This window comes from Ceratotherium simum, chromosome 4, assembly GCF_057802395.1.
Source record: "Ceratotherium simum simum isolate JZ-2026a chromosome 4, ASM5780239v1, whole genome shotgun sequence".
Taxonomy (NCBI): domain Eukaryota; kingdom Metazoa; phylum Chordata; class Mammalia; order Perissodactyla; family Rhinocerotidae; genus Ceratotherium; species Ceratotherium simum.
In genome coordinates this window covers 8,192,008-8,214,791 of record NC_141903.1, presented here as the reverse complement: position 1 = coordinate 8,214,791, position 22,784 = coordinate 8,192,008, and the positions used below count along the sequence as shown (strand labels likewise).

Genomic DNA, 22,784 nt, shown 5'->3' with positions numbered 1-22,784 from the left:
GCTGCCCCCAAGGGACGTCTCCTCATTATCGCATGACCTGCCTTCCCAGGAGTGTCATGGAAACAGTACCCGGCGGGGAAACGAGAAGATTCTACCGTGATCTGAAGCGGATTGCTTCATGTTTCTGAACCTCGCTTTTCTCATCCATTAAATGGGGAAGATATTTTCTAGCCAAATGTGAGACTGAAAGAATTGCTCTATTTCTATGTTTATTTTCTTTTGTTTTTGAGGCAACTAGATACACGTGACCACTAATGAAGCCTTTGTTTTCCCATTCATTCCCCTCCGTCTTCGCCCCCCCCCCCCCGCCCTTCATGGACTCTCTCTTCTCCCCACATAACCCTGTATTTTTCTGGTATTTTCCCTCTCAACTTCAACCACAAATTCAGTCCTTTGTTCTTGCTTCTCACCCCTCCACACTTCTCCTCGCTCACTCCCCCTCTTCTGGGTCTCTATTCCAATGGTGTCTATGGTGGACAACAATTTGTTTTTCTGATCAGTACAAATCCTCTTTCCTTCTGGCACACCACCTCGCCCACCCCAACCACACTGATTCATCAGTGGGGGGGGAGGCTTCCATATCGCTACCTGACCCGGCCCTCCTCAGAGGCTGGGCCTATCACAGAAGCCCTCCTTACTGGGCCTCCTTGATTGGTCCAGGGATCTGCCCTGAGCCAAGCTGGGCCAATCAGAGTCCTTCACTGGGATTACTGACTCTGAGACCTGAACCAGTGAGGTTCAGTTCATCCTACAGGAGGTGATGCTGGGAAAAGTAAAATTAGTAAAAAAGTAAAATCAGACCTTGCCAGAAGCTTTGTGGAGAGGGTTGGTCTGAGAGCCTAACCAAAATGCATAGAAAGGCAGAGATCAGAGACAGTCTCGGCAGCATTTGTGTTCCAGGGTCCAACTCACCTCGATGCCCAGCTGTATCTTCCCCAACACGGTTCCACACACCACATACACACAGCATTCTCCTGTCTGCCTCAAATCACAGGAGATGGGTTTTTATCATTTGCCATCAAAAGAGTCTAAAAAAGGGTAGTGGTTAAGCAGGTGGGCTCTGGAGCCAGATGTGTTGGTCTGAACCCCAGGTATTCCCCTTACTAGCTGCGTGACTAGAGAGAGAGGCACCAAATCCTTCCACCGTAAAATGTTATCAGTGCTCTGTGAAGATTAAATGAGTCATTACATATCACCCTGCTCAGTGCACAGCAGCCACAGTGAAAGAACCAGGCCCCTAGCCTGCTGGCCGCAGCAAACAGGAATGAGCGGCTGGAGTCAAGATGGGGGCAGAGGCGGCCCACCTGCCAGGCCTCCTGTACATCTGGGGCCTTTGGGAATTAGAGGTCCTGCAGTAACCACAAACTGACAGAGTAATGGCAATGCTGGAAGCTACTGTTTATGGACCTACTGTGTACTGGGCTCTGTGCTGGGCACTTTGATTTTTAGGCCAGTTCAGACCTCTGCTTGGAAGCTAAAAGACCCCAAAAGTTGTGAAATTCACCTCCCATCTTCAGAGAAGCACCTCGCGGGAGAGGAACACAGGTTCTTCGGAAAATGGGGACACTCTTTCTCACAGCAGCTTCTCTGAGAGCTGCCTCGGCCTGGGAAAGAAACCTAACACCTGCTGGCCCTCTGTGATGCACTGGGGATCTATACAACACGGCGGATCTATACAACACTGTCTCATCAAATCGTCACACCAACTCCATGAAGAAGGAACTACTAGGTCACGCTCAGTTTGAGGAAACTGAGGGTCAAAAGGGTTAGGTGACTTGCCCAAGGGCACCCAGTGCCAAGTGGCATATCCAGGACAAGAACACAGATCTTTGCACTTCAAAATCCACACCCCACTTAACATCCCAACTGTCTCGGGTGGCAACGCTCTTCCTTTCTCTCTCTGCACAAATGGATCCCCACCAGCCATCGAGAACTGCTTCACACCCACCCAGAGATGGAACTTGTGTTTACTTGGCAACTAGCAAATGAATCTCAGAGGAAGTTTGAAATCTGAGACAGAAGTAAATATTTGACATAAGGAAGAAGCAAAATGCTTAGTGGCAGAGAGGAACATAACCCTGAGCCTCTGGTCAGTCCTCTGTACATTTCACCGCACTGGGCACAAGAACCCCATGCAGAGGTTCTGTCCTTATACCCACTGTACAGATCAAAGAGCTGAGGTTTGGACGGTTAAACAGTGTCTCCAGCTCGGAAGGGGCAGAGCCAGGATGTGAACCAGGCTTGTCTGTGTCTAGACCCCACGCTTTCCTCAGCTTACCCTGCTGCTTCTCATTTATTCCCACTCTGTTGAACCGTGTCTCCAAGAGGTGATGCCCTTGCTTGGGAGAAAGATCTGCTGAGCACTTCTCTTATGTATCCCTGGAGTTACATAAGGACATGGGGGCGGGGGTGCCTCCAGGGGCCCAAGACGGTCCCAGGAAGCTGGGAAGAGGCGGACAGACCGCCACGCCGTCTCGTCTCCTGGGCCTCTTCCACTGCTTCGCCAGGCTGCAGAGTCCAGGCCCCAGGGGGAAGGAGGATTTTCCAAAACAGAACAGCAGGCCTCAGCAGGCATCCACACCACGGCTCCCCGGGCCCTGGGTAATTGTGTAAATACTCACACACTCAACTCCCTGAACTTTTCTTCCTCCTTAATTGGCTTTCCAGTTTTCTCAGCTGCACATGCCAAGTCATCTGGAAACCTGGTGCACCCACCGGCTTCCATCCCACCTCTGCTAGGTTCTGAGTGGGATTCTGGAGTCTGCTCAGCATGTCAGTGCCCTCCAGATTCAAGGGGTGTGTGGGGGTAGACGGCACGGGAAACAAGAACCACACTGGGCACATCTCAGCCCCAGGCTGCTGGGGCCCTCCCTCCATCCCTGTCCCCACCCCTGGGCTTCCCTGCTCTGACCAGCCCCTCAGGCCAGTCCTGACCCAGGTCGTCTGTTCTGCCTCCTCCATTTGATAAGTTCTTGAAGGCTGAGCTGAAGCTTCCCTCCAATTCCCTAGAGCACACGAGACTCTCTTCTGCCCCGCTCCTGCCCCCCGGATACTCCCTGACCCGGCCCCTCCCTGGTCACCTCTCTCCACCCTTGACTGAGCCAGTCCACTGGCAGCTGTGGAGTCAGGAAGACCCGAGTCTAAAAACCCTGCTTCTTCTCCTCCCTCATGGTCTGATCTCGGGCACCTCATCTCACTGGGGGCCTGTGTCCTCACCTGTGACGGGTATAGTCCCACCCCACACACTCCAATGCCCCCTGGAGTGATTCAATGAAATGATGTCTGGAAGGTACTCTGTCTGATGGCTGGCACCTAGCGGTGCTTCATAAACCCAGCAGATGTGTGCTGTTATTTTTATTATCACCGCCCCTGCAAATACCCCGCTATTTCTCACCTCCGTGCCTCTGCCCACAAGGCTCCCTCTTCCTGGACCGCCCTGCCCAACCTGGTTTACCTGGCAAATACCTATCCACGTCTCACAACTCAGCTCGAACTATCCTCTCTCACACCAAGCCTCTTCTAAACCCCTCCCTCCAGGCCCAGGTCGGGGAACGGACCCTGACCCCCCTCCCTGCACAGTCCCTCCCCAGCCCCGATGCTTCCACACTCCCTCCACTGGCCTGGGGACTCTGCAGAACGAGGACTGGGTCTCTGTGCTCCTCAGTCCCCAGAGCCCAGCATAGGCTGGGGCTTGGCACAGAGCAGACACTTAATGAAACAACAGTAATCACAGCTGGCCCTCCCAGAGAGTTTCCTCTCTCTCTGTGTATATATATCTTCTTGTAACTGGCATCACAACCCTGTGAGGGAGGTTTTATCATCACACACATTATACAGATGGCGAAATCAACAGGCAGCAAGGTTAAGTTACATACCCAATGTCACAGAGCCAGAGGCAGAGTTGGGATTTGAACTCGGGTCTCTCTGACTCCAGAGTGCATGCTCCTAACCACTCTAGGTAAGAGGAGGAATAGCTACAGGGGATGTGAGCTGAACCCTAGTGGTCAGAGACTCTGCAAGTACCAAGGATTCTGGTCTTGAGGACACAGAACCGAGCGTGCCCCTGCTCATGCCGGATACGAGAAAGCCCTTCATGCGGCTGTCTCAGGGCAGAGCCAACCCCACCCTCTGGACGACTGAGCATTTCTAACAAGCGCCCAGGTAATGCTGATGTTGCCACCGACCACACTTTGGGGAGTGAGGGTCTCGAGCAGTGGTTCTCAAAGTGTGGTCCCCAGACCAGCAGCTTCAGCTGGGAGCTTGTTAGAAATGCAAGTTCTCAGGCCCCACCCCAGACCTACGGAATCAGAAACTCTGGGGCTTGCACCCAGCAATCTGAGTATTAACAAGCCCTCTGGGGACTGAGATGCACTAAATCTGAGAGCCGCCCGGTCTTGCCTCCATCTTGTAAGGCCCAGCCCTACCCTAACCCGTCAGCTCAAGGCACTCATGGAGGTGAGTGCAGTGATGCAGGAGCGCCTGTGAAGCGAGCAGCAGCCCTGAGGGTCAGCCCTGCCTCTGTCCTTGCCAGCTCTCTGACCTGTGGCAGGTTCTCGCCCTCTCTGAGCTTCAGAGCCCTTAAAGCAGGGATGTGGGAGCCGCCCTCCTGCCGCAGAGGATGCCCTCGATTGCACTGTAGCACTTCTGTCCCCACCCTCTGACTACCCTGCAGCTCTTGATCACAGGGCTCGACGGTGGTGCAGGTTCTTGTGGACACAAGTAAAACGTTCCTTATAGAGACACGGGTAACTAGAGGAACTACAGACAGTGACACTCCCATGTTGGAAGGACAGGGCTGAGGAAGGGGGGCTGCAAATGAATAGACCACTTAACTATCAGAGGAGGATGTCAACAGAAAATGGAGTTGACCGTAGTCAAACTGACAAACAAGAGAGCACCATCTCCGTATCGTTAATAACGCTCTCTAGACGCTCTCTCTCCATCCGCACATCCTTCTACAGACAGAGACGCACGCAGAGGTATCTGGGATGACAACCGGGGCCAGTGTCCGGATAACGAGACTGGAGGCAATTTCTGGCTTTCCCCTCTAAACCTTCCTGTACTAGGTGAATTTTGTATAATACGCATAATTATTTTTTCACCAAACAATAAAAGTCATTACTTAAAAATAGCATTATAGGCATCCTACGCAGCAATGCAGAAGTAAATATGGGAAGTGGTCAACGACCGTCTCTGGGAGTGGATGGAGAAAGAGATGGTGGAGCACGGGACACACGTATGTGTCATTTGGTTAAAAGGACTTATTAAAAATACAGAGCGATTCTGACACACGCTACAACAGGGATGACCTGGAGGACATTACAATAAGGGAAATAAACCAGTCACAAAAGGACGAATACTGTAGGGTTCCACTCATGTGAGGCCCCTAGAACAGTCAACTACACAGAGACGTTAAGGGGAGTGGTGGGTGCCAGGGGCCAGGGAAGGGGAAGTTGTGTTTAATGAGGTCAGAGTTCAGTTTGGGAAGATGAAGTTTCTAGAGATGGATGGTGGTGATGGTAGCATAACAATGTGAATGCGCTTAACGCCACTGAACTGTACACTTAAAAATGGTTGAGATGGTGAATTTTACGTTACACATAATTTACCACAATTAAAAAAAAAGAAAGAAAGGAGACATAAAAAAAAAGGCAAGGTTTCAATGTATGTGCCTGAGGTACTATTTTCCACTAGGATGGAAATGGATCAGGGTGGTCCTCCATCCATCACTCTCCCTCGATGTCTCTCAGTTGGAGGCAAGAGCGGAGGGTTAGACCAGCGCCTCCCTGCCTCGGGATGGCTGTCCGCAGCGAGGGGCTGTCCCGGGCACCGTGGGGTGTTGTGCATCCTTGGCCTCTATACACCAGACGCCAGGGTCTCCTCCTGCCCCTAGTGGTGACAACCAAAGACACCTCCAGACATTGCCAATGTCGCTGGGGGACAAGATCGCCCATGGTCAAGAAGCCCTGGGTTAGACTGAGCTAACGGGAACTGCACGTGGCTGTGGCCCAGGACAGGCGAGGGAGGACTGTCGACATCGTGGGCGGCCGCAGGAGTGAGGACCGCCCCCTCGCTCCCTCCTGCCCACAGAGGCCAGGCTGACTCCCCAGAGCAGACCAGGTAGGCATTGTGGGGCTCCGCCTTCCCACCCCTTACCCAGCCGGATGTCTCCCTCGAGGGTCATCAGCACATTGCCGGCCTTCAGGTCCCGGTGGATGATCCTCTTGCCGTGCAGGAAGCTGAGGGCTTCCAGCATCTGGCGACAAATGACCTGAATCTGGGGCTCGGTGAGGCCTCTGTCCAGCTCTGGAAACAGAGAGGAGAACTGTTGTCAATTCAACAAACGCTCACTGCAGGCAACAGAATGTCAGGCCCACACCAGGTACGAGAAATACAAAAGTTACCAACATTCTTGAGCACTTACTGTGCACCAGGTTCACTTCACATGTTACCTATTTCATCTTCACAGTAACCCTATGGAGCAGGAAAATTATTACCCCATTTTACAGATGAAGAAACCAAGGCTCAGAGAGGTCAAGTCACTTGCTCAAGGTCACAGACGTAGGAAGTCACAGATCTGAGACTCAAACCAGCCAGTCTGGCTTCGGAGCTCAGGGTCGTCAACACAACCCTCCGAGAAGCAGAGATTGCGCTGGCAGCAGGCTCCGAGTGATCCTACTCCATGTCAGCTCCATGCTTGGTGCAGGGACGTGGAGAGGGACATAGAAACAGTGAGCAATGCTTGGAACCGAGTGGGATTCGGGCACGTGGGAGGGCCGGACGGGCAGCATCCCCCTCCTCCCGGGGAACTGGGATGCTCCCCAGAGGAGCTGTGTCTTGAAGGTGTTTAAGAGGAGACAAGGTGGGGCCAAGGCATCCCAGGTCAAGGAACCAGCACAAGTGAAAAGCCAGAGGCTGACATGAGCTGGCTGGCGGTGGTGGAGTGGAAATGTGGAAGGTGAAGGGCTGGCCAGAGGGCCGTCACCAAGAGCCTCTCGTGTGCTAGTCAGGGACACATACGCACACACTGCGTACAACCCAGTGTACACCGAGGGACAGGAGGGCCCTTCTTCCAAGCAGGTGGGGACCACGAAGAAGGGTATTCCACTCGTGGGGAACAGCACATGCAAAGGACCCCAGTTGGCTGAAGGGGAAAGTTGAGTCAAGGTCAGAGGTCAGCAGGGCCTGATTCTGCAGGACTTTGCAGGCCATGCTCTGGAGCTGCTTTTTATTAGAAATACAACAGGCAGTCCAGGAGAGGCCCTAAGCGAGGCAGAGAGACAATCTGATATTTGCATTTACAAAATTCCCTCTACTGGTCTTCCTCAGCAAAAAGAGGAGGATTAGCATGGATGTTAGCTCAGGGCTGATCTTCCTCACAAATAAATAAATAAATAAATAAATAAAACTGGTTAAAAAAAAATAAAAAATAAATTTAAAAATTTACTCTAAAAAATAAATAAATAAAAAATCCCCTCTAGCGCAGTGAGTGAGGAGCTGGCAGGGGAGCAAGAGTGGCAGGCAGCTTGGCTGGGGGCTGTCACGTGGTCCAGGAGGGCCAGAGGGTGGCCAAGGCAGAAAAGAGGAAGGATGCCCAACTCGATGGGTCAGGGAGGTGGGAACGACAGAATGAGGGACCGAGTGGGTGCGGTGGGAGGAAGGGCGAGAGAAGATTCAAGGGTGACATCCTGAGCTCACGGCCCCACGTGGCCATTGGGATTATTTAGTTCCTGTGGCTACCCAAGCCCCTGTGCTGAGGTGAGCCCCCGCCGCCCTGCCTGCTGGCTCCCCAGGCTGCAGGCTCCAAGGCTGGCCAACCAGGGCCCTGCTCCAAGGCCGTCCTCGGGGTAGAGCAGCCCTCTGCCTCTGTCTCCCCTGCCGTGCCTGGCCAGGAACCCACAAGGTCAGACCCCTCAGGCTTGGTAAAAATGAACACCAGCCAGGGTGGAGATGCCTCCGCACTGCCCTGGGAGGCCTCAGCTCAGAGCACGGCTCCGGCACAGGGGTCCCTCCCTCTGGGGTCCACAACTGCTCCCCCTCCCTGTGGCCCCATCCTTAACCTCCATGTAACCCCCAACCAGAGGCCAGGCCCAGAGCCTTCAGGGTCACACAGACTGAGCAGGAACCCAGGCGTGCCTCTCACTGGCTGTGTGGTTTCTGGCAAGTCGCTCATGTCTCTGCGTCTTCGTGTCCTGGTCTGTAAAGCGGGATGATGATCATCGATGTGGGCAGGGCTCCAGACATAAGGCATGTTAACTCCTCAGCATGGAGGACTGGCAATAAAAGGTGAGTATTGTTGCGCTGGTCCTGAGATTACACTGCGTTATCTGCAGCACCTTTTCTAAATGTCAGAAATGTGTCTTGCTCATGTCTGATGAACTTATACAAATGAAATAGGAATAATCAAAGTGACAATGATGACGATTTCATCACCACTGTTTTTTGAGCCTTTACAATGTGCCAGGCATGGGGCTATTATTTGGGTACGTCATTTCATTTAATTTTCACAATAACCCAATGACATAGATAGGATACCTTTTCTAAGTCCAGTTTATTGAGATATAATTTACATACAGTAAAATTCACTTTTGTGTGTGTGTGCGTGAGGAAGACTAGCCCTGAGCTAACATTTGTTGCCAATTCTCCTCTTTTTGCTGAGGAAGATTGGCCCTGAGCTAACATCCATGCCAGTCTTCCTCTACTTTCTATGGGATGCCACCACAGCATGGCTTGACAAGCGGTGCGTTGGTCTGTGCCCGGGATCCAAACCTGCGAACCCCGGGCTGCCAAAGCGGAGCACTCGCCACCAGGCCAGCCCCCAAAATGTATTTTTTTTAGGGGTACAGTTCTATGAATTTTGGCAAATGTATACAGTCACATCCCCACCACCACAATTTACATATAGAATATTTCCATCAGTCCCCCAAATTCCCCTGTACTCCTTTGTAATCAACTTTTCACCTCCTATCTCCAGCCCCTAAGTAATCACTAATTTGATTTATGTCCCTAGAGTTTTGTCTTTTTCTAGAATGTCACATAACTGGAATCACACATTCTTAAGATTAATTTTTGATTACACAGCACTACATGAACACTTTCTTCTTATTAAAAACATTTGCAACACTGCAGATGAGTCCGGAGTCTCCTTTGAAACCACATCCAATCCCGCCCCTCACTGTCTCCTCTACAGGAGGGCTGAGGGCCAAAATGTTTAACAGCTGGCAAGGCAAGGGCACCAGATCAGAGCGGACCTGGGTGTCAACAAACTAGAACGGCCACACAGTGCCGAGCCGTCCACGTGGACATCCTCCCCACCGCACAAAGGGGCCGGCCCAGTGCCGCACAGCTACCAAGCAGAGGAACCTGGAATGGACCTCGGGTCCCTCGGACCCCGAGCCCAGGCCCCTCACTCTACACAACTCTGCAGGGCGATGGGGAGACGACCAAGGCCACAGTCGCTCTAAGTGGGCAGGCGTCTGCAGGACAGTCAACCCCTCATCACAGAGCTGCAACCAGGCCCTGGCTCTCATCTTGTCAGGGCTCCCCATCCCAGCTTCTCTTCTCCCACCTAGATTTCTAGAACGTCAATGGCAATTTTCCTTTGACTGCTGCCACCAACAGAGAGAAAACTACTTGGGGCTGGAGCAGTCGGTTCTACCAGAACTGAGCCAGGGAGCGAGTTTGCCTGCAGACTGAGCCATAGCCCAGGGTCACACCCAGCTGTGAATGAGGTCAAGGATCTGGTATGCGCAAATGCCTCTTCCATCTCTGACATTCTCCCCCACGCCTTTTTCAGCTAAGCTGCACACCAGGAGAAGCAGAGGCTGCTGGCCGGCTCCCCTTCTCTCCTTCTTTTTTAGTATCTGAACATATGGCCACCCAGCTAGAAGACCACATTTCCCAGCCTCTCTTCCAGCCATGTGTTACTATGTTCTACCCAATGAGACATAAATGGGGGTGTCTTGTGCGGCTTCTGTGACATCTCCTTAAGAGTGGCAGCAGAGTGTGTGTTTGTGGAGTTGTCCTACCCTCCCTTCTTCCATCCTGCTGTTTGGAATTTAGATGTGATGGCTGGAGCTCCCACAGCTATCTTGTCACCGAGAAGAGAAAACCAGCATGAGAATGGGGCCAACACAGAGGAAAGTGGGGCCAAGAGTTGAAGAAGGAAGCCAAGTTCTTATGACAGCTTTTTTAAAAACTCCTAGATTAAGCTCTGCCTGAAGCCAGCCACCCTTGAACTTTTCAGTTATTTGTGCAAATAAATTTCCCCCTCTCACACACCCCTTCCTTTTTTTCCCTAAACCAATTTGAATAGTCTTGGACTGCTTATAACCTAGAGATCCTCAATTCATACAAGACCACCATTTTTATCTTGTTAGAGTCTACCCAGAACAATGAAGATCTTCAATGGCAGTCTTTGCTGAGACAAGGCACACCCAAGAGCCATATCACAAGTGCCCGTATCCCGTTGGCTACTGTCATTTACCCACCTGGGAACTCTGGGAGTGGCATGGGGCTCTGCAAGAAAGGCCAGCGTTTCTACAGCTCAGGATGGGAAAGGGCTGCCATAGATTTGAGACATTCCTGAGCTAAACTCAGGGGAAAATACCTTCTTCATAATAAAAAAGTGGCTGAATAGTGCTACATTATACTGAAGGCCCCTCCTCTCCTGAGCCACCCCAGAATCCTGAACGTGTCACTCAACCGTCTGGGGCCGCAGACCCTCGGCCTCTCCACACTCACTGCCCACCAGGCCAGCAAGAGCAGGGGATGTGTGGCGGGTGGAAGGCAGCAGTCAGGAGGGGGGCCACCCAGACCTGGGTCACATCTCTGCTCTGCTGTGTGACTCTGGGCCAGCTCCTTAACCTCTCTAAGTGTCAGTCTGGTCAAGAAGAAAACAGAGATAACCCCTTCTGATTTTATACATGAGGATAACATACGTGAAAGCAGCTACCACAATCTCTGGCATACAGTGACTATTCATAAAAGAGTGGTGACTGCTAACAGATCTTTTTGTATTCCTCAAGCTTGCCTGGGACATCAAGACCTGACAACATCCCTGTTAAGCTCTTACAAAATGGGTGGGGATCCCCACTTTTCAAAGAACCTCTCAGGTGTCTCATTTTCACCTCCTAAGGGTGCTGCAGGGTCGGCAACGGAGGCATTACATCCGTCTTACGGCCGAGAAGGCTCTCGAGGGGGCGAGTGACCAGCTCAAGGACACATCGCTTTTTGAATGGGAAATGTTGGTCTTCCATTGAGTGTCCTGCGTTCTCTCCAAGGACCCGACCCCTGCTCCCGAAATGGGACAGAGCAGGGAGGTGCTCGAACAGGCCACGTGGATTCCTGGGGTGGGGAGTGAAGGATGCCGGTCCTAGACGCAGCCGACCCGCACGCCACGTTGCATCAAGGAAGACTCACCCAGCATGATGGCATCCACGGCTCCCCCAGGACAGAACTCGATCATGATCTGCAGAAAACACAAGGCAGAGTGATGGTGAGCCAGGCACACAGCCCATGAGGTGGGGAGAACCCCAGGGGCGAGCCCTGACCCAGGCAGGGCCGGCCAGCACCCAAAGCCCCATCCCCTTGCTCCCAGCCTCTCCTCCCCCCGCCCCGGGGCCTGTTCAGTCTGCACCACCCCCCCAATCTGGCCACAACCCTCACAGGAGGCTCCGCACCCAGAGGAGCGACTGGGGCACTTCATTTTTCAGAAAAAGAAAAACCAAGTTGCCGTGGAAACCCGCAGCTTCAGCAAACAGCCTTTTCAGCCAAGCCCGCACCCTCCCTCTCCCCTCCCCCATGCCCTGCTTGCTCGCCCCCTTGAGAGCCTTCTCGGCCATAAGATGGACATGATGCCTCCCTTGCCAACCCCGCAGCACCCTTAGGAGGTGAAAATGAGACCTGCCAGCTGCCCCACTTCCTACCCTCCACAGCCACGAGCCTCAGAGGACACCTTCGGCCCACGTACAAGCCGGCGAAGTCCTCCCAGAGTCCCAGCACCTGTCTCTCGCCTCCCTCCATCCACCAGAGCCCAGGGCCCTCGCTGGCTCAGAACATCAGAACACCAGGACCTTGAAGACCAGCTCAGACAGAAAAACCGAGGCCCAGAAATGGGATGTGACTGACCAAGGCCACAGAGATTGTTTGATGGCAGGTCCTGGACAGGAAAGCAGGTTATCTAACCCCTAGGTCATTCATTCATTCATTCAACACACACCCAATAGATACCCCTGCAAGAACAATCAGACCCAGGCTTTCGAGGGGCTCCCATCCCTGTGCAGGGGACGGAAGAGGAGAAGTCAACAGGGCCGTGCGTACCGACGCAGGCCCTCCCTCTCTAGTTCACCCCCCTCCTCACTCTTTCTCCTACTCGGGGGTCCTATCGTGTGCAAACATGCCTTCTCTCTTTTCTTCAAGTACGGATTCAGTCGGGTGGGGCAGGGGGAAGCATTACAAACTTCAGGACACACTCCCAGAATCTCCTCCCAGCTCCAGCTCCTGCTTGTGGTGAAGTCCCTCCAACCATGCTCAGCAGAGGCAGAGGCAGACACACTGCTGGTGGGGCGCTCAAAAAGGCCCCCTCACTCTCCAAACAGGACAGAAAATCTCAGCCGTTTTCCCAACATCGGGCCAGAAGAGGTAGGACAGGCCTCAGTGTTTCGATGAGGCCTCCAGCTTGTGGCTGACCTTCCAAGGCTTCTTGGCGATGTAAATATGAGGATGCAGTGATGCACGGCTGGACCCAGGTCCCAGGCCCCCTGCTCACTGGCTGTGGCCTTGGGCAAGTCACTTCAACCGTCTGAGCCCGTTTTCTCAGGGGGCTGCTGATGCCGTTGCTCTTAACTGGGCCCCATCACTGGGCTATTTTTAGGGGAAAAGCCACACCTGGATGCCAGACACCACAGCAGGTCAAGCAGGGGGCTTTAAGCTGGGCCAGGGACACTAGAGGTCCTGGGTTCTAGGGGCAGCAAGATGGTGCCGGCCCACCTAGCCCAGGGCAGCAGACAAGCCACGCTGCTTGCCGTGGGAGAGAGCTACGCAGGGGGTCACCCGTCGGCTCGCACACCACCGCCTGCCAGGGACAGGCTACCCTATGGTGACTCCGGTCCTCCCTGGCCATTGGAACATCGGGCCCAATCTCAGCTCCCCCAGGACTTCTAACACCAGTGACCATCACTCTGAATAACAGTCATCAGAGACGTATTAATGTCTTGCAACCCAAACACTGAGGAAGAGGTAATTCTTTCTCCCACCCACTCTCTCACTCATTCATTTGTTCATTTAATCAACCACCACCCAGCCAAGCTTGTTCCCAGAGGCCAGAGAACAGAGGTGACCTGGACACAGGCTTCGGCCTCTTGAAGCACAGCATATCATTCTGCCTTTTAATAATTCTCAGCTCCACAAAAGAGGACAAAAAATCCTACTCATTGCTAGAAAAAGCCCGGCCACAGAGGCGACAGTGAAACAGCAGCAAAACGTGCCATCATGCAAGGCTGCTTTCTGTGAGCGGCCGGGAAGACAGGCTGATACACACCCAAACCCCACAGCAATGACGAGGCCATCCCGGCCTCGACGGGTGACGGGCATCTGGCTGGGGCTCAGTCAGTATGAGCTGTTACGAGGACTCCTTCCTCGAGCTTCAAGGTTCATTCTTTTTTGTTTTTGTGTGTTTTCTGAGACTCCATGAAAGCTATCCTCCCTCCTCACATCCAGAAAAGTGTAAATACAAACAAATGTTTATGCAATTCCATTTAATTCTCGCATGCCTTGAAGTCCCACCACCAAACCCAGGCCAGGAACCCCTGTTCAGCTTCCCCACCCTACTATCTGTGCGCCGCTGGGCAAGGACCTACCTCTCTGCAAAATGGGCTAATACTCTTGACTCCCAGAATTCCTGTAAGGTCTGGATGAGGTGGTGTTGATAAAGCAACGGGCCCAGGCCTCACACAGACTGGATACACGACAGGCTCAGACCCTCCCCCCTTCTCTAACAGGGTGCAGATGAAAAGGAAAAGGTGGTAGACTTGGGGTCGAGTCCTGGTAGTGCCACTTAATTGGCTATGTGACCTTGGGTAAGCCACTTAATCTCCCTGAGCCTCAACTTCCACATCTGCAAAATGGCACCAATCATCTCTCCCTCCAACGTGAAGACAGTGAAATGAGATGCACAACACAAAAGCCACATCAATTCATATGAACTTGTTCAATCTCGAGCAAACGAAATCACCAGAAAGCATCACCCTTAGACCTTGTTATTTAGGCTTCCGACAAAAATATGCCTTCCCAGAACTACAGTTCAACACAGGTCAGCTATTATCAAGAGTCAGTATGAGAAGTGGCCACCCAGGCAGTTCCTGTGTCTTTCAGTGAAACTGTCCCTTACACAACGCCCTTACACAAGGCCCCCATGACCCCTCCTCTCCAGAGGTCAGTGCTAGGAAGGAGCGAGAGTTCTGCCAATCTGGTTTGCTTCCTCTTCTGTAATTTCAGAGCTCCATGACCCCTTGCACTTCCCTTTTTTTTTTTTTTGCCTTGGCTGCTAGGAAGCTCTGAGCTTAGCTTTGGTTTTATTCCCATAAGTAAATGCCCCAACTTTGGTTCTATGCCAGGATTAAACCCACGACATTTCACAATTTGTATATGGACTCTGATGAGGTGTTTTTAGGAGATGACTGTCCTGTTGCCCACACTTCAAAAGTGTGAAGCTTTTTTTTTCATAGCGGTCCTTGGCATTAAGCAGAGCATATGTCAGGGTGATGTTCCGCTAGCCTTTTTGTAAATATGGCCCGACTACTCTCACATGTGGCAAAACATGGTTTGGTTTTTCTTCTTCTTTTTTTGAAAGTGTTTTTTTTTTTCCTTCCTTTTTTTTTATTTTTTTTATTTTTTATTTTTTTTTTAAATATTGCCACTTTTTTTTTTTTTAAGATTTTATTTATTTTATTTTTTCCCCCCAAAGCCCCAGCGGACAGTTGTATGTCATAGCTGCACATCCTTCTAGTTGCTGTATGTGGGACTCGGCCTCAGGATGGACGGAGAAGTGGTGCCTCGATGCGCACCCGGGATCCGAACCCGGGCCACCAGCATTGCAGCGCGCGCACTTAACCACCAAGCCACAGGGCCGGCCCTTTCCTTCCTTTTGGTTTAAAATTTTTCACATCTTAGTGCCTTTTGTGTGATGCAAAAAAACAAATGTCCCTTTCATGACATGGTTCTTATTGGGTCCCATGACATGGGTCTTAACACGTTACCTTCCAGCTTGGCAGTGGTGGGGTTCCAGGGGGCTTTCACAGAAATGCATGGGGTTTAATTAACAAAATAATAATCTCAATTTAAAAGTCAATAATAATAGTAAATAAAAATAAAACAATATCTCAGTACCTTAGGAAGTTACTTAATATGCATGCCGAGAAAAGAGAACGGAAGCACAACATCAAGACCCAGGGAAGGACGGCAGGTGGTCTCCACTTGCATGTATTTTACACATTTTATTCAACAAATATGTTATAAAATTTTATATTAGAAATTAACTTTTTTTAATGGAAAGAACTGGCCTAAAATAACCCCTGGCTAGATGAGTCCATTCACCTGAAGGAGGAGGGGGATCTGTGCCTGTCCACAATGGAAGCCCCAGGAGGCCAGGGCCCACAGCGTCCTGGGAAGGAAGGGGGCTCCCAGGATCAAGGGCTCCCGGGTGCAAAGCTGAAGCCCTCGAAGCGCTCACCAAGCCCCAAATCCAAGAGCTCCAAGGACCAAGGACCGACTCCTTGAACCCATCAGAGGCTCGTCCATCATGCTTCCTTGAGGGGGTGGTAAGCAGCCTGTGGCTCAGGGTTTTCTCAGGATCCAATGAAGGGAGGTTTGTGATAAGTTTAATCCAGCCACAAGTGTCAACTGAGGGTCTACCAGGGGCCCCACATTGCTAGGCACGGTGGAGGCAACAAAAGTAGAATTCAATCAACAAACACTATCTGAGCTCCTAGCCTGTGACAGGCCTGGGGACCCAGCACGGATCAGACAGGCCTGCCCAAGACCACAGACAGAGGCAGATACGGAGGTGAGAGGTGAGAGCTGCAGGCACACCACTACTCAGAAGCCTGTGGCCGCAGCGGGTAACCCAGCCTGGAGGCATCCTGGAGGGCTTCAGAGGAGCATCCGGGCAGGGTTTTGAAGGGCGAATCTGCCAAGTGAAGAAGGACTAGGACATTCCAGACAGAACATAGCAAGTGCAGAAGAAGGGCAGCATGGAAGAGTGTGGAAGGAAGAATGGTGGAGTGATCCATGGGGTTCAAAAGGATGGGAAGAAAACAGGCCGGAAAGATCAACCAGAACTAGAACTGGAACATCTCAAAGAATGTATAAACTTTATCCTGAGAGCTGTGTGTGTGCCTGGGGAGGGGAACCGCAGGGTTTAAACAAGAGGTGCTGTAGACAGCTTTCTGCTTTAGGAGCTCCCCCGGTTGCATAACTCTGGAGGCTGGGAAAGCAAGAGAATAATGGATTCGGGGCAAACAGCAAAAAGGCCATTTTATCAGTGCTGGTGCCCTGGGCATCATGGCTGCCTTTCCCCTGCACACATGGCATTTCTTCCTTCCCCTTTGTGAAAGGGACGTGAGAGCTGGGTGGGACTCATCTCATCCCTGGTGGGGAGGGGGTAGGGGCCTAAACCAATCAGAGGAATTCTCTGCCTCTTGCCCTGATGGCTGGTTCAGGATTAGTCTAAGCAGAGCAAAGCTGGTGAGTTCTGCTTGATGGTGTGGGATGCCATGATGTCTCCCTCTGGAGCCAACTAGGAAGCACACAGCCCTGATGGTTGCAGGCAGCCACCTTGCAACCACGAGGGAAGCCAGTGTGAAAACAAAGCTGATACAAAGACAAGGCAGAGAGAACCACAGCGTAACGGAGCCCTGTTCAAACTCCCACTCAAACCTGACCTCCCCTCTGGACTTTTCAAATAGGATATGCAAGCCACTTAATATCTTCTGTTGTTTAGGTTGGATGGAGTTGAGATTTTGTTACCTGTTACCGAAAGCATCTGATCTCACATTTGGCAAGAGATGATGAGGTTGAATTAGGGCAATGAGAGAGGAGGTCAAGGGTGCCATCTCATTGGAAAAATAAGATTTTCCTAGGAATCTCTAGGTGATCTGCTAAAAACACTACACTAATGGTTCTCAAATTTGAGCGTGCATCTGAATCACCTGGAGAGCTTGTTAAAACACAGATCACTGGGCCCCACCCCGAGTTTCTGACTCAGTGGGTCTGGGGTGGGGTCCAAGATTCTGCGTTGCTAACAGATGCCCCGGGGATGCTGCTGCTGCTCCCAGAACCATACTTTGAGAACCAGTGCTCTACAGGAATTTGCAAAAGGCCTGGATCTTGGGGCCACATCTCTCCTCCCTCTAGCAAAAACATAATGTAAGATGGTGGTAGAGAAATCTCAGGGGCAAACTGGCAGAATTTTCATCTCTTTTATGCTCCTTATTAACTTGAACTTCATCATCAGTGTTCCTTTTTCTTCCTGCCTCTAACTGAAGAGCTAGGGGCTTGGGTAGGATGTAAGATCATCCTGGTGAGCCTCTACTAAGTGACGGTTTGAGAAGCCCTGGGTATTTGCAGAGGCTTTAGGGATTTGTATTATTAAAGATGGTCAGACAGAAACAGATGGAGTCTATTTCAATGAGTATTTTTAAAAAAATAAGTATAAATATAAATATAATTATTTAAATATCCTCCCATCTTTTAAAAAAGCTTTGAGGGCCTCTGAATGTGTGTCTAGGAGTATATGGGGATTAGGAAAGATCAGGTGGGTAGAAATGACACCAAAAGCATAAGCAACAAAAGAAAAAATAGGTGCACTGTACTTCATCAACAATAAAAACTTTTGTATATCAAAGGATACTACCAAGAAAGTGAAAAGACAACCCACAAAATGGGAAAAGTATTTGCAAATCATATATTTAATAAAGGACTAGTATCCAGAATATATAAAGAACTCTTATAACTCAATAATAAAAGGACAAATAACCCAATTTAAAAATGGGCAAAGGATTTGAATAGATGTTTCTCCAAAAAAGATATATAAATGGCCAATAAGCACATGAAAAGATGCTCACCATCATTGGTCATTAGGGAAATGCTAATCAAAACCACAATGAGGGCCGGCCCCGTGGCTTAGCAGTTGGGTGCGGGCGCTCTGCTGCTGGCGGCCCTGGTTCAGATCCCAGGCACGCACCGACGCACCGCTTCTCCGGCCATGCTGAGGCCGCGTCCCACATACAGCAACTAGAAGGATGTGCAACTATGACATACAACTATCTACTGGGGCTTTGGCGGAAAAAATAAATAAATAAATAAAATTATTGGGGAAAAATAAAAACCACAATGAGATATCGCTTCACACCTGCTAGGGTGCTTAGAATCACAAAGATGGACAGCAATAAGTGTTGGCCAGGATACAGACAAACGGGAACCTCATACACTGATGGTGGGGACGCAAATGATGCAGGCACTGTGGAAAACCGTCTGGCACTTCCTCAAAACGTTAAACACAGAATTACCATATAATCCAGCAATTCCACTCCTGGATATATACCCAAGATAATTAAAAATATATGTCCGTTAGCCAGAATGACTACGAAAAAAACAGAGGGCTCAAATTACTAATATCAGAAATGAAAATGGGGACATTACCACCAATTTTACAGAAATAAAAAGGATTATAAGAGAGTAGTATGAACAATGTACGGCAATAAACTGGATAAGCTAGATGAGATGCACAAATTCCTAGAAACACACAACCTACCAAGGCTGAATCATGAGGAAATGGGAAATCTTACTAGACATGTAACTAGTAAGGACATTGAATCAGTGATCAAAAACCTCCCAACAAAGAAAAGCCCATGACTGGATGGCGTCACTGGTGAATTCAACCAAACATCCTTAAACTCTTCCAAAAAATTAAAGTAGAATGTCCAAAAAATTGAACAACACCTAACTCATTCTCTGAGGCCAGCATTACCCTGATATCAAAGCCAGATAAAGACACTACAAGAAAATAAAACTACAGACCAATATCCTTGATGAATATTAATGCAAAAATCCTCAACAAAATACTAGCAAATCAAATTCAGCAGCATATTAAAAGGATTATACACTATGACCAAATGGGATTTGTTCCTGGAAGCAAGGATGGTTTAACACATGACAGTCAGTCAATGTAATACATCACATTAATGGAATGAAAAGAATAAAAAAACACATGATCATCTCAACTGATGCAGAAAAAGCACTGGACAAAATTCAACACGTGTTCATGAGAAAACACTCAACAACTAGAAATAGAAGAAAACCACCTCAACATATCAAAGTCCATTTATGAAAAATCCATAGTGAACATCATACTCAATGGTGAAAGACGGAAAGCTTCTCTTCTAAGATTAGGAACAAGAGGGGCTGGCCCCATGGCCAGTGATTAAGTTCGCCTGCTCCACTTAGGCAGCCCGGGGTTTGCAGACTCGGATCCCAGACATGGACCTACACCACTCATCAAGCCATGCTGCGGTGGCAACCCACATACAAAATAGAGGAAGATGGGCATAGATGTTAGCTCAGGGCTAACCTTCCTCTCCAAAAAAAATAAATAAGATTAGGAACAAGACAAGGGGATGCCCACTTTCTTCACTTCTATTCAGCACAATACTGGAAGTCCTAGCCAGCACAATCAGGCAAGAAAAAGAAATAAAAGGTAAGCAAATTGCAAAGAGAGGTAAAATTATCTCTGCAGATGACATGATCTGATACACAGAAAACCCTTAAAGATTACAAAACACACAAAGAAACTGTTAGAACTAACAAATGAATTCAGCAAATTAGCTCAGGGCTAATCTTCCTCACCAAGAAAAGCAGGATATCGAACAGATATTTGTATACTAATATCATAGCAACATTATTTACAATAGCTAAAAGATGGAAACAGCACAAGTGTCCATCAACAGATGAAACGAAAAACAAAATGTGGTATATACATACAATAGAGTATTATTCAGTCTTAAAAAGGAAATTGTGGCACATGCTACAACATGGATGAACCTTGAAGACATTATGCTAAGTGAAATAAGCCAGCCACAAAAACGCAAATATGATCCCTTCTATATGAGGTAGAGGAGTCAAATTCATAGAGACAAAAAGTAGAATGGTGGTTGCCAGGGGCTGGGAGGAGGGGGCACCGGGGGCCAGGAGGGGAAGGGGGGTGGCTACCAGAGAATAGACCGTGGGGCTCTTACGATGTGACCCAAGTGCTCTTCAGCTCAGAAAACTACTGACCTAAGCACCAAGCCCCGTCCCAGGCCCTTCATTCAGTCTCTCATCTAATCCTCACACGGCCTGTAACGTAAATACCGTTATTATCCCCACTTTATAGATGAAGGGTCCCCAGACTTTTTCTGTAAAGGGCCAGACAGTAAACGCTTTTGGCTTTGTAGCCACACAGTTTCTGCCCCTGCAGCAGGAAAGCAGCACAGAGACACCGGAAGGAATGGCCTGGCCAGTGCCTTCACTTACAAACACAGGTGCAGGCCAGATCTGATCCATGGGCAGTTGTTTACTGCCCCCAATTCCAGATGAGGAAACTGAGGCGTAGAGAGACTCAGTACCTTGTCAAGGTCCCCAGCTAATAAGAGGTGAAGCCAGGATTTGAATCCAGATGCTCTGACTTGAGAGCTCATACTCCAGCCCTGGGCTCAACTTGTTCGCCAACCAGCTGGGAGGGCCTACACGTCAGACACCAGCCCCACTGGCACCTGAACATCTTTATTGTAAGGTTTCAACTCAACCTCTGAGGTAGAAACTGCCCTCCCGCCCCTCCTGGGACCCACAGCTGGTGCAGTAGAGCTGGGATCAGAACCCAGGCCCGTGTGAGCCAGGCTGCTCACGAGAGCTGCCACGTGTTAAGACGGCGGGTCTGCCCGAGCTTGGACACCGGTGGAACGTTCAGGTAACGGAGGCACTTGCTTCTTCCAGGCCCTCTTGGTAGATGAGTGCCCTCAGCACTGGTTTCCCTCCTCAGCACCCATGAGCTCTGTTTCCCTGGAGACCTCGGCCGTACACACGGCCACAGGGTGCCCGACGGGGACTTCACGGCAGCCTGTAGTCGCAGGCTTTCTTCTCTGGCTGGAGGCCAAAGGAAACTGGAAACCTGTATTTACCTCCGTTCCCCACCAATTTATATTAAGCAGCTGTCGTGGTGCAGCGTTAAGGGTCAGAGCCTGGCTACGTGATCCTGGCAGGCCATGTCGCCTCTCTGATCACTCACTGATTCACTCGTGGGTTTATCAGGCATCTACCCTGCAGCTGCACTATTGCAGCACGGTACCTGCACAGCTCAATTCAAGCATTCTCTCCCTCTGGGCCCAGTGCCCTCTCAGACTTGCCCTGGGACTGGTTACTAGGAAAACTTCTTTGGAGCTGTGCCAATGAGGAGTCAGCCAAACAGTCCTCAGGACTGAGAGGGCCAGAGTGTCAGCCTCTTCTCCACCAGACGACCCTTCAGGACTCAACAGCGACACCAAGGTGCTGCCCCAAGCTGATTTCCACCTTCTAAACACACACACAAAGACAATCCCACGTGTGCAGCTGCTTCACCTACGTGGTCTCAACCTCCACACAAGGTAAGCAGTTGCCAGGTTGTTGCCGGGTCAGCCTCAGTTTCCCCATCCATGACATTTAACAGAAATTGAGAGTTCACTCTGTGCCAGGCCCTATGCCAAGTGCTTTGCACAGATTATCTCACACTCACTATTTGAGGTGGGTATCCTAAAACATGCCTGTACCTCATGGTGTTTATCGCAAGGATTAAATAGGATAACGTATGCCAGGCCCTTAGAGCATTACCCAACACACAATAAGTAAATGCTTGATAAACGTAACCAGTTATTATCAGCATTTGGTGATATTTTATACCCATTTTGTATATGGAGAAACTGAGGCTCAGAGACATTACGGTCCCACAAATAGTAAGTGGCAGAACCAGGACCTGAACTGGGACCTATCTGGGCTCGGTTCATCTGCTTGCTGGAAGAGACCTGGTGAGCCCATTCCCCCTTCCTCGTGCCTCAAGGAGGAAGCCACAAAAAGCTAGAGTCACAGCCCCTGGGTGGGTGGGAGAAAGGGCCCCTCTGTCTCCGTGTTCCGGCCCTCACTGGGTCCACTGGCCAGCTCACATACCAAGTGAGCTTGCCCACCCAGAGATAAGGGAGCCAAGATGTCACAGCCCAGATAAGAGCAGGCTCGGACCACCCACAGGGTTTAGACATTAACTTTTACAGCCCACAGGCAGCAGGATCGGGTCAGCACCGCCACAGCTCGCCCGTCCCCAAGAGACAAGTGAGCCATGCTCAAGCCAGAGGTGAGGCATCAACACTGGTGACCACATAGTGCTCTGGGCCTGGGTCCCCTCAGCTCCCTGGCCTTTCCCGAGGCCAACAGGAGTACTGGGTACCCAAAGGCGCTCAACAGGTAAATGTGGGCAACACCCCTGGAACTAAAACTCAGTAAGCCACAGGGAGGAGGACTGGACATGGTCCCAGATCTGCCACTGTCCTTCTGGGGGCTGTCATAACCCCTTTCCTGCTTTGAGCCTCAGTTTCCCCACCTAGAAAATGAAGCTCTTAACAGCTCTTGAGGTCATTTACAACATTGACATTTTAGGGTTCAAGAGGACAGAAGTCACTTTATCATTGAATATGCAGTTCATGTTCACCAAAGTCCACTCATATCAT

At 50.4% G+C, this 22,784-nt stretch overlaps 1 protein-coding gene across 1 annotated transcript in view; it reads right to left on the bottom strand.

Moving 5' to 3' along the window:
• STK10 (serine/threonine kinase 10) overlaps positions 1–22,784 on the bottom strand; it is a 116,645-nt gene that overhangs the window by 55,315 nt on the left and 38,546 nt on the right. Inside the window, exons 3-4 of the mRNA XM_004428522.3 lie at positions 11,422–11,470; positions 6,157–6,306 (exon numbers count right to left, since the gene is read on the bottom strand). Coding sequence (XP_004428579.1) covers positions 6,157–6,306; positions 11,422–11,470 — 199 coding nt within the window. The remainder of the gene's footprint in view (positions 1–6,156; positions 6,307–11,421; positions 11,471–22,784) is intronic.